This window comes from Cyclospora cayetanensis, unplaced genomic scaffold (genome assembly GCF_002999335.1).
Source record: "Cyclospora cayetanensis isolate NF1_C8 unplaced genomic scaffold, CcayRef3 CcayRef3_contig_83, whole genome shotgun sequence".
Classification (NCBI taxonomy): domain Eukaryota; phylum Apicomplexa; class Conoidasida; order Eucoccidiorida; family Eimeriidae; genus Cyclospora; species Cyclospora cayetanensis.
In genome coordinates, this window is record NW_020312756.1 from 6,926 (window position 1) to 19,346 (window position 12,421).

The window sequence follows — 12,421 nt, forward strand, 5'->3', positions numbered from 1 at the left end:
AACAAGAATAGTGCTTCCCAGCTTTTGGTGTCCTATAAAAATTGCTCCTGCGATTCAACGTTCTGGCTGCAGGAATTGAGCCGCTATCAGCAAACTCGAAGGTGGCGTGGCCTCTACCTTGGCGCACGCGCAAAGAGTTTAAGAATTTCTAAAGGCTTGCAACTTATTACCGCGATCCCGTTACTGGCGCTGCTCAACGTGCTGCTGCTCTGGCCGGCCTGCAGAAAGAGCACATCAGTCTGTGATCCTGATAAAGCTGGCTGATGGCGCAGCAACAACGCTTAACAGCTGCCTTGCAACTGCTACGGTACTTGCGCTAGCGCATTATGGGTCAATTTCTTGACAACCAATAAGAGTGAAGTATCGTTGGTACTATTCTCTCCCGAAAGGCTGCGGGTTCCCCGGAGCATCAAATTGTTGCTTTCCTCCCTCATCTCCACCGGCACCGAGCAGCGGTATTCGATGGGGGAAAAGAAAACTTTTGTGGTGTGATGGGGTTTTAAAAGCGGGCATTCTTTATATGATCGTTATTGCCCTTTCCATACCGACCCTAGGCCTTAACTTTACATTACGAAGTGTCAATAGGACTTTGGTAACACTGGAGTGGTTCGCGTGCTGGGGCACCTGCACTACGAGCTTTCAGTGCCTCGCTATTGTCCAGCGCAAGCGCTCTTGCCTATGATGATTTGCGGTTGTATCAATGGTGCGTAAGCCTTGTGCTTTTTGACACCTCCGCATTCGCTACTATTGCCTATGTCCATAATAGCTAAACGGTAAGGTACTGTTACGTTGATGATGGCCCACTGCGGTCTAATTCAAAGCGGGTATTTTGTCATTTGTTCCTTTCGACTTATTTCCGTAGTGCCACTCTGCTCGAACCAGAAAATTGTGACCCTCAATGTCATTGTTGGATCCACACTACATTAGGAAGGCTCTGATGATTTTTCTGGTGACCTGGGATGTGTCATGCGACAGAGGAGTATGCTCTGTCATGCCCAGATTGTGAAGAGCTGAAGCAATTAATTTCTCCCACCAAAAGCCCGGTATTTCGCAAAGCGGTCTAATTTCTGAAAGGATTTGCGCTGGTTTGACTCTGGACTTTGTTGCTGGGGTGCCGGAGGTCAAGCATCAGGATACCATTCACCTGGTTGTCAACAGACTCAGAGAATATGCCTTGTTTATCCCTTGCTGCAACTCTGCCACGGCTCGGAAAGTCGCCCAAATTTTTGTATCGTCTGTCTAAAGGGCTCATGGATTCTCCCAGAGCATCAATATGGATAGGGATTCGCACTTTGTTGTGTTCTGCCTTTTCTTTATGACCCGCGTACGCATGACCATAAGTAACCACTGCAAGCGACCTTGCGGCCGATGGATAGCGTCAACCAATTTTATTCTTTTGCAGCGCTGCGTTGACAGCCTCACAAAGAAAGAAGTGCTTGGCCTGATTTCCTTCCTTGTGCTGAGTGGGTGTATGCCACCACAGGACACTGTTGTACCCCCTGTTCCTCGCCGTCCCTGCTTGCACTGAGAAGCACTTCTCCGAAACAAACCTAAATTCGGTAGTCCGGGTTCAGCGACCACCCGTAGTAGCTCAAAGACTTGGGAATAAGGTAGCCAGTGCACCTGAATTGATGCGCAAAGCTGAAGGCTGTCAGATCTGCGATTCCACGGCAGGCTCTACGAGTTGCACCAGTAGGTGACCAGATAAAGAACTTTACGGCCAGGTGGCTACGATAATTTGCAATTGTCAAAAGGCATTGAATAATGTTGAATGCCGGAAGACGCTCAAGATTTCCTTCCTGAGGAGGTTTTAAAGCTTCGAGCATCACTCGCGCTTTTCATCACTCAAGCACTTGGCCTCTGTGGAAGCGCAGGGTTTATACGGGGTCACTGAGGATCTGGAATCCAGTGATTTTGACCTCTGAGAACACATGTAAAGGGAATTTTAGGTTCAATGGGATAGGGAACTTCAACATTGATGGTTGGTGAAGTAGCAGATGAGGATTTCATTGCCGGCAGACGCCTTTATGGCTCTGTGACAATGCTAGTCGCCATGGGCGCTACTCCACTCGGTCCTTGATAGTTTGTTTCTTCTCTCTCATGCTCTACCCCAAATACTTACCTTCAGCTGTAGTCATCGCTTAAAGCATTCCATGTTATCGTCGGTACGACGTCTTTGACACTCTGCATGCTCAGGTAATCGTAGATATTCTGCTTCTTCATCTAACAAATGCCTCCTTCTGGGCTTTGAGATCGACTGTCACATGAACTGGCTGTAGTGGCATGCAGAAACTGCTCCATGAGGCATGGAGGCACAGCTGAAGGATCTGTGTGGTTTGATTCCCTTCAAAGCTTTTGCTTGTTTCTGTTGTCTCGTAGTACGAGGCTCACAGAAGTCAGCAATCCGACGTGAATGAGCCATTGTCGCCACCGTTTTGCTGGTATGGACCCCAATTGGTTGCTGGCTACAGTTTGCGTCTTGCTTCACTTCAATTCCTCTTTTTGATCGATCCTCAATTTGCTTTTCTCACTCATGGTGTCTTTTTTTCTGCGTGACTTAGAAGTGTCAATAAGACGCAAATTCTTCTCACCTCCTGCACAGAGTTGGTCTCGAGGGACAGATTGGAAAATAAGGGCGTCTGTTTGAGATGGGATTGGCGTGCTGAATCGCATTTCGGCAGTCTAAACTTAGTAGTTATACCCAGTTAAAGATTAGTAAACAGTTGACTAACTGATTTGTCTTTTCGTGCATGGTGTTTTCTATTGTAGAAAGGCGCTGGCTCCACAAACAGATTCAATGCTGTACGCGTTTGCGCTAGATGCTCTGGGCAACTACTTAAGAAGGCTCATCTACGTGGTCATACGCTGCATTACCTCGCATGTTAGCTGTCCCTCTGTCCTAATATCGAAACTTGAGAGACGCGGACAAGGGAATGATGAAGGTATATTCGCCACACTTCACAACTTAAATTTGGCTGCATTGAGCCCAAAGTTAAGTGTATCCCTATTAAGACATTCGATGAAGCATCATATGAGTGGCAGAAGAAATAGCTCAGAGGCTTGACGCCTACTCTACACAGTGTCAGACTTTGTAGGGTGTTTTCGAGGTCCCTTGGTCCCTCAGTTCTGCCTGTTAATAGTGATTACTAGGCAGGGTTCCCACAAACAGCATAGCTGTTTCTCTACTTTTACGCCGAAATTCTAAGGAACCAGAGCAGAGGAAGAGTGAAGCGGTTTTTGAGAGAATATGTTCAAACTTTTAATGAAGTTTTGCATTCTGTCTGGAACGCAGTGTCTTTACGGAGACATGAAGTGCCGCAGCGCAAGCACAGGACAACCCCCAACAAAAACCATATTTGACTATGTTGAACGTTTCAGGTCCTGCCATACGCTTTCCGAACACTTGTGGGCATCCTGTTGGTACACTGCTGATGGAATAAGCAGCACTTACTTGCAAGTTTGTACAAGACAATGTCCCAACCGCAACTCCTTTTAGCGTGTCAACTAACTTGAGGGCTCGCAACGTGCAATCAGACATCTAAAGACTCCAGTGGCATACAAACTGCGCCTGAAGGATGGTAGATTTGTGCCTTCTGGTCGCTGTCGCCCTGTCGTGCCCCCGTGGCCATACGAAAGGGTAATGTCACAAAAAAAGTGCATATACAGCGGACAAAAGCGTTCCATACAAACTTTTAAGGTTACGACACAACTGTTGCGTCCCGCTAGTAGCCTTCAAAGCATCAGAAGTTACAAGCACATAGGAATAGGAATGATAAAACGCCTCGGCTTTCACAGTGTTTCTGGGACAGGGCTAAAATGGTTTCACATTCCCCAGCACTAGAAGGTGCGGTGTACATGCTTCTACAAGATCGGCCTTTTACAAATGCCACTTGAATAAACTGGAAAAACAATGGTCGATACCTGGTTACGAGGTAGAAGTTAGGAGTGCTTTCGTGCCACTGCGCGATGGATATTGATGCTCAATGGGGCTTAATGGCAAGTCCAATTGTAAAATTTTCCGCATTGGGCACTGAATCTGGCAGAAAAACTCTATTTATTGATCAAAATATGCTAAGGGGGGTGGGTTCTGCACTTCATTAATAGTTTTTGAATGCGTGCCACGAGTGCTGCCTGCTGCTGTCCACTGGAGGCATCGACTGCAGTTACTACACATTGCCTTGGGCCAGTCCTGACAGGGTGAGAGGCCATAACGCAACAGAAAAAGGTGTTGTTGATAAGTCTACCAGGCTTTTTGCTGACTACCATGGCCTTTAGACGGCTTTGTTTCGGTAACTGCCGTATCCCCAGAGGGTAGCCGTGGATCTAGGAACATTGAACGTTTGGTAGTGGCCTTCATGGTAATTGACACTAATATCACTCGAGACTGCATTTCGGCTTCGCCCAAGCATACAACACTGGATAAATCAAGTGGCCAGCAGGGGTTGCCTCAGCGTATTCCTCGTGGGACTACTCAGAGATTTACAGGAAAACACCAGCGTTGAGTGACGCATGAGACAAAAGCATTACACCTGGAGAATTCCCCCGGACATCAGCAGTGATTTTGAAGATGCTCAATTATTCTTTATGTTTCTGTCTGCGAATAACGATGTCGGTACGACATGGTGCGCACCAAAGTTGCTCTAGAGTGTGAGGGCATTGGAAGGAGTTAATGGCAGGAACGACGAAGTGCTACATGTAGCCCGTAGAATTCATATAATCTGTTTTGGTCTGATTTCATCTTCTTGTAAGGTAGAATTCCAAATACGGAACTATTCACTGCTAGCTAATGCAGGCATTTTGCTCGCTCATCATGCAAAGTAGAGATCATTCCTCGGGCGGCCGTGGCAGACCGCCCCCAGATCTTCCCGCGCCACCACTTTCCAGCTATCGACCGTTCAAGGCTGAGGTACTCCTGCTGATGACCATGCTCTTGTGTTGTACAATGTCTGAGGAAGCCAGCCCAGGAAGCGGCGTAGCGAAAAAGTTTTTAGAGCGCGAGAAAGCGCTTCCCAATGAGACCAACCTAAATTGGGATGAGAGTAAAGCCAGAATTTCTCTGCACACAGTCTCCTCGAAGAGAGGCCACGGATCTCCAGACGACGATCTAAGCCTTCTCCACCCAGACACCGAGAAGCAGGAACATGCCCAAAAGAAAAAACAATCGCCAGATAGTAAAACAGGGACAGAGCTATCAGCGAGCGTTCGCCAAATTCAACTTAAGCACAAGGGAACCTATTGGGTTGAACTAAGGGTGGAGGTGCTCGGAAGCGATGGGAAACCGAACAAGGGGTACAACGGCGGTGTGGTTGCATCCCTTGTCTTTGCCGATGAGGCGGATCCGCAGCGTAGCAACAAAAAAGCGATTTCGCATGATGTAGTAAAACGTTCCAGAGAAAGAGCTGTTAGAATAGCATCAAAGGTAGCTGTCGACGGTACGTTGCACTTCCACAGGACGCCTTGCTCCAACCAGCTGAGGATATCTTATACAATGTTCTAGGTACGCCATACATGTGACATTTCCCACTGTAGTATGTTTAAATCTGCAAAGATGGGTTGGTATCTGTGTGCATAAATGCTTTATAGGCGTGGCTATTCTTCATTTCAGCCCCCCATTCGATGGAAACTACAGTTTTAGTATTACGTGCGGAGGGTGCAAGGACAAGATCAACACAGAAAAACATTACTTCGTGGCGGGAACCCATGCAGCATTGCGAATCGTAACCCAGCCGTCGGGGGCAAAAAGCGGCACTGTCCTTGAACAGCAGCCTGCTGTGCAGATCCAGGACAGAAATGGACTGCCAATACACGAATCCATCATCGTCAAGGCTACAGTTGTCCCTCATAATGGGGAAGACCACGAAATATGTAGGGGAGTGCACTACAGACAGCTAAGAGTACGATAATGCCATCGCCACATGCATAAGATGCTCTCACCTTGCCCTTTTTGCTGGACTCAATTCCTTCACGTCGCTGCGAAGAGCAAAGAATGCATCCACATGGTATGTCAGTTGTTGCTTTGTGCAGCTTCAATGCCTTATTGGACTTTAAAAACAAACAAAAATGGATACGCGCGTGCTGACGGTATCAGCGTTAATCGGGCGGGAGAACATGTAATTCACTTTACGGCTACGTTATGGGGTGACACTGTCCTCCACGCGTCGTCGGCGCCGTTTGAAATAGTTCCTGGCCCAGCGGTCGCATCTGCATTCTCGTTGAAGCCGCCTTCCCGTGTTCTTGTCCGTGAGCCCTTTAGTGTTGTGTTGAGTATCGTGGATTCCCAAGGCAATGAAACAACAAATCCTCCTGAACTTTATAGGGGAGGCACACCGTTAGAGGTTCACTTACATGCTTTCGACGAAGCTGGCAAGAAAGTCATGCTGAATGGCCAGGTAAAGCGGCTTTGGGGAGGAGGCCAAGTATCTTTTGAAGGACTTTGGCTGACACAGCCAGGCGTAGTTCTGCTGAAGGTAGGGCTTAACTGATAGAAAATAGATGGAACAATCTACTCAAAGCAGAATCCAGATCACTTAATCACCCTCATTACAAAAACTCTTGAATCGGGTAGTTTCCTTTTCATGCGCCATGTAAAACCTCTTGACTCATTCACTGTGATGCCTTGCTGTAAATAATACCAGTTCTCTCTGTGACATTTTCAGGCGACCTGCACACTGTGCAAGGAAGGCAATGCCGACTCGTCAGCTACGGTAGATGTCGTTTCAGTCTCGCGGGTGCACATATACCCACTACCCTTGTTGGTCGAGCCTCGCACCGAAGATAATTCTGGAGGTTCCCTGCCTAAGGAAGGCTGGGGACAACTGCGGATATCCCTTAAGGCAGAAGATTGGATGTTGGGTGCACCTCAGAAGCCAGTATGGGTGGCAGTGCGGGATATTAGTCTATTCGCCCCTCTAAGTGGCTTGACCCCGGAGGACGGAGCAAAATACCTAAGGGTTGAGCCAACGCGTTTGTTGTTTTCTGTAGATGCCGCAACAGCTGTCCAGACATTTTACGTCCAGGTGAGCTGAAAGCGGTGTGCTTGTTCCGTGTGCTCGTATTGGTGCCCTTTCACAATCAGTTTCTTAATAGGGAATTTTCATAAAGCGCTGTAGTGCTGGATTAGCAATATGTACTGTTTTGTAGCCTTTGGTCACACTGCCTTTGCAGCCTTGGAGTCCTGGAGTGGTTGTAGGCAGTGAAGGCCTTTCTCAGCCCCTAGCTGGTATATTTATTGCTGCCTTCTCCATCACATTCGATGTATTTTCTGATGACCCATCTTGGAACTCAGAAGCTGTGGTATTTGATATCCCCTCTCCGGCGCTTTTACGTGGAACCGGCTTAATACACAATTCTGGGCCTAAGAATGTTACAGTGTATACTAAGGATAGCGACATGTATGAGGTTTTGGCATCCTTCCCCAAGCAGCAACTTGTTCGGGAGGGAGAAGAGGTAAGCAAGGCTTGCGACCGTAGCATCTTAAAGCCATTACTTTCAATTTGCTGGACAAGATTCCGAGACATAGGTCCGCGGGTCGCGCCTCTCGCTCCATCAACCAGATACCAAATGCAAGTTTGCTGCAGATCACATACACACTTCGCCTTTCTGTGCCTCCCCTACAAAGCGAAGTGGTGACTGTCCGCATTATTGGCGATCAAGGTGCACAATATTCTGTGCAACCAGAGACATTGCACTTTAGTGCGGGCAACTGGCAAGAAGAGCAAACAGTCGTTTTAAAGGTTGACCAGGACGACTTTGCTCCGGCTGAGGTAGGCATCCCAGCACTTTACTGCATATAAAAATTGGCATCAGCCCCTTCACTTCCTTCATTCCGTCTCACTAGAGCAGAATTGATCAAAAATATGCATTGGTTACTGTCCTTTTCACCAGTGATCGTAAATCACTTGCATATATGGCAAGGTTTCACCTGTTCTAGAAGTGTTGCTTAGCTGTCCTTCTTGCCACTCTCTATGCAGAACGAATTTTTACTGAAGGGGAGTGTAACTGGCAGTGCCCTTCGAACGGTGCTGCTACGGCATGAGCTCTTCAGCACTGAAGCCCTCAATTACTGGCGTATGAGGGGTGGAGCTGAAGTGACCTTTTCGGTATGGGATGATGACATTGCAGGGGTACGTCTTCATTGTCTCTACATACACAATCAGCAGCAACCTTAAATTTGTGCAAATTACAGGAAGCTCTTCGGGAGAATAAATATATTGCATCCACGAGCAAAGGAAGAAGGTACAGTGCGTGGCCAAGTGGACTGTTTTACAGGTGGAGTGGCATACCAGTACACATGAACTCATTGAAAAAGATGAGCTCAAACTGGCATTTCGATTAAGATCCCGGCCACTTGCTGACGTCCGCCTAGAGCTGCTGTGCGAGGGCATGGAAGTTACGTCACAGGATCAAAAATCGCTTACTCGTGACAATACATCGACACACGTGGATTCCAGTGTCAGCAACGAACTGAGGAGGGTCACGGTGGCACCAACTGAATGGCGGACGCAACGCAGCTTTACTCTCCAGCTCCAGAACGGCATAGATGAGTCTATTGGCGTCTTGGGTGACCACCGTACGCATGCAGTTGCACGGCGCCCTCAAAGATGTTTTAGCACTAAATGACCTCCCCCGTTAAATTTGCCCAGACGGACCGTAAAAGCCCCGGGATTATCAAATGTGGACGACTGGACAGAGTGGCACATGCATTTTGTGATATCTTGCTCAGAGGCAGATAGTGCAATATTCCAGACTGTGTGCATTTTAAAAGCCTTTTCAAAAGATAAAAACTACAACACAGGTAGAGCTAATGCATACTACACAACACAAAAAGCTGCGCTGCTTGAAATGCATGCTATCAACTAGTATGCTTAGCCAGGAGTACAACAATTATCGTTGGAAAGATGGGAACTACTACAAAGTAGTCTCTTAGTACAGGCCATTTCTGGGGAGGTTTATGCTTTGCTGGTTTTTGCTCAGAGGGCGACAGTGTAGACCACAGGCGTGGTTTGGCTAGCCGCGGTTTTGTAATACCCCTGGCAGTCAGCCGGCTTCCCATACAACATGAAGCGTGGACTGTGCATGAACATCCAGCACGAATATCGATTGTTCCTTGTGTGGGGGGGCAGTACTTCCGGTAAGCAAGCCTGCATGGCATTGCAACAAAACTCTTGGAGGCTCTGAATGCGCGTGAGACCTTATTGAGCTGAGTAAATATGAAGAAGCACACTGCTGACCGTGGTCCTTGCTCTGATGTTGCAGTGCTGGCAATCAAACTGCTGAGTGCTTATCCTGCCCGCCTGGCCATGAATGCCCAGATCCAAGAGAGCCTCCTAAACGATGCCCTACGGACTATATGTCCCTTGGCGGACTTGTGGCATGTTTTCCATGTCCAAGAGGTAAGCGACACGTAGACAATACAGCTTCTCAATAATACGTGACACCTGCTTGGCGTATTTGGCATGGTGTCAGTGGAGGGAAGTGACGGCTTGGGTATCGCTGCTCATTTTCTCTAGGATTCATATGCCCTGAGGGAACGGCGGTCCCAAGACAGCTGAAATCAGGCTTCTACCACGGTATAACGCAAGCCGGGGAAGATGTGGCTGACAGCTCTACTGTCGCTCTGCCCTGCCCCGAGGGATTTTACTGCGTTGGAGGGGCAAGGCCACCGGAACCTTGCTTGCCGGGCTATATTAGTGGAATAGAAGCTAGTGAATGTTCAGCCTGCCCCGCGGGCTTTATGTGCAAGACTACTCGAGCTGTGGACATAGAGGTCAGATAAAGCGGTTCCGAAATTTCTAGTGTGCACTAGTATTAGCCACGCAGTATCCTTTAGCGAGCGCAATGTCCTGAACCTGTTCAGAGGATCGATAAAACCAATGGGATGTGGTATGCAACCAATCCGCGCCATGCACAGCTGTCACTTCGTGATTGTATCCTGATACTTTAGGGAGCACATCCATGTATATTTACTACCGTCTCACACAGGGGTTAGCTGCGTGCATACAATTGCAGTCAGAGCGATGTGCCTTGCGCGGTAACAGCCTTGCCCGAAAGGATCTTACAGTTTGAAAGGGGAAGAAACATGCCGGCCCTGTCCTGCTGGATTTGCATGCGCAAGCCCACAATGGCGTACACCTGATGATTTGCTTGAAGTCGCATACATGGAAGGTGAGGGTAGCGGAGATAGCTTTACGTTGAACAGAAGAGAAGAAAACTTGGACTCTCATTCCTTCATTGAGCAAATGGATGTGGAACTACTGCTCCCCTGCAGTGTGGGGTATCACTCAAGTGAAGTAAGGAGAAGCCCGCAGGAGAGCGCCGGCGCCAGCTAGTTCTTCGTACCCTACTCCAGTAACCGTATTCTTGCAAGCCTCGACTCGTCGTCAGTCTTCTTGTATGAGTGAAATGCATGTGGTACTCAGGGTGAGGCAGACTGTGTGCCGTGTGGTGGACCAGTCGCATGTCCTACATCTTCCACCAGGGAGCATTGTTTCGTCCCCTTTACTGTAGCTCTACCTGATAACCCAACGGAATGCGTCCCGTGCCCCGCAGGTACAGCATCTAACTAGATGTTTGCACTCTGCAGGGCGGGCTAATAGCTCAATAAATTGCATTGCGCAATTCGCATTTGATCTCGGCATAAACTCAATATTTTAAGCACCGAGGTCTCCCACCGCTCATGCATATTGCAGGGCACTACCACCAGTGGTCACATGCATAGCGATTCTAAGGTTACAGTTACACGACTATGACTTAAACATTGCCATGTGAATGCGCACAAATAAGGCCGGTTACGAGTGCACATGCTTACTACCCCATAATGCAATTTTTCTGCAGGCCACTCCTGCAGTAAAGGTGCAGTGGAGAGATGCCCGGACTTCCACTATGCCAGATTAGGGGACGGACTCTGCCGACTATGCAAAGGCGGTTATTTGTGCAAAGGCGGTGCAGACGCTCCGGATGAGGGCGAGCTAGTTCCGGTCGGGTAAGTAAATGGGAGCATTGTGCTTTGTTATTTTCAACGTTTGAAATTCCTACAGTGTGACCTTAATCCCGTGCCTGCTCCTTGTGTTCGGAGTACAAGAAGCACATTCTTGGGTAATGCTTTGCTTGGAATCCAATTCCCCTGCGTGCTCAGATACTACCGGTCTGACCATGATACAAGTGCACATCCCTGCCCAAATGGCACTCTGGGATTAGTGGCTGGAGCAACTAGCGTACAGAGCTGTTCCCCTTGTCCTGCTGGGTATACTTGCGAGCGGACGGATAACGGAGGGGAGTATACAAGAACGGTGGCAAGGAGCTGCCCTAAAGGCCACGTTTGCATTCCAGATGCTGTCCCGTGTCCCGTTAGTAAGCATGTTTTACTGAAAGGATACGCATTACAACTGCACGCATATGCCACATAAATACAGAAATGCTGCTTTTTGCCTTGAGAGGCAGCACTAGCTGCTTTAGCAGATGTAAATTTTGGGCTTTGTCCCGTAAGTTCTGCTTGGATACAGCGTTTTACCAATGTGAAAGCTTTAATGTAGACATAACAAATGGACGAATATTCCACGGAGCGCATTGTGTTTGTTTCTTCATTTTGACCAGATACTGTCCAGCCTAACCTGGGGTCAACAGCAACAGAATGCGATGTCTGCATGTCTGGTACTTATACCCGGGGTTCTGGGCAAGTCAACTGCATCGCTTGCCCAACCGGCTATTATTGCATTACAGGGGTGGGCCCTTTACCTTGTCGTTATTCTACTACACCTGGCTCATTCCCAAGTAAGTTGGACAACCACACGAAATTACAATGGTGCTATTTTTGGTTGGATTTCGAATACCAATATGTGCAATAACACCACTTCTTGAGACGTATGCCTTCTCTACGCTGCGATATACAGTTGAGAGGCTCGATATGTGTTCCCGGCAACCTGGGGAGTTCGTCGTGCAAAAAAAGGAAAGGATGTTCACAAACACGGACACTTGCCCCGACGGAAGTACGCACCCTGATAATCTTAATGATGGCACTGGCTTGTTTAGCATGGAGTCCTACGCCAGCTGTTTGAGCTGCCCTGCCGGATATGCCTGCCCTGGTGGACCGGTCCCCACAAAAGCAGAGAAGTGCGTGAGAAGTATGTGATGGGGAATCCAGTCACATTATAATTGAGGGCTGGGTAGGGTAGGAGTGATGATTCTGAAGGAGCGAATCGCTAACAAAGAATATCACAGGCCACTCGAATAGGTGTGATTGCTTTCCGTTAACCAGTTCTGCCGTTAAAATTGTTCCGAGTCCGCAGGTGCGGGCACGGATTCTTCTGTCCTCGAGGGACCTCGACCAAATCAAAATTTAGCTGCCCCCCTGCAACTGAAGGCCATGGCGATACGCTGGAGAGTTACTCAGAGTGCAGCTTGTGCACAGCGGGGTTTGTGCGTC

At 48.3% G+C, this 12,421-nt stretch overlaps 1 protein-coding gene across 1 annotated transcript; it reads left to right on the forward strand.

Annotated features, from left to right (window-relative positions):
- Positions 1–4,942: 4,942 nt before the first annotated feature.
- LOC34621618 lies at positions 4,943–11,531 on the forward strand. Its single transcript, XM_026335860.1, has 17 exons — positions 4,943–5,432; positions 5,584–5,865; positions 6,025–6,389; positions 6,657–7,016; positions 7,165–7,446; positions 7,578–7,763; positions 7,971–8,123; positions 8,269–8,569; positions 8,657–8,858; positions 9,256–9,392; positions 9,510–9,575; positions 9,672–9,766; positions 10,038–10,289; positions 10,419–10,548; positions 10,834–10,981; positions 11,135–11,349; positions 11,434–11,531. The coding sequence occupies exons 1-17, from the start codon at positions 4,943–4,945 to the stop codon at positions 11,529–11,531; spliced, it is 3,762 nt and encodes a 1,253-aa protein (XP_026191645.1).
- Positions 11,532–12,421: the final 890 nt, after the last annotated feature.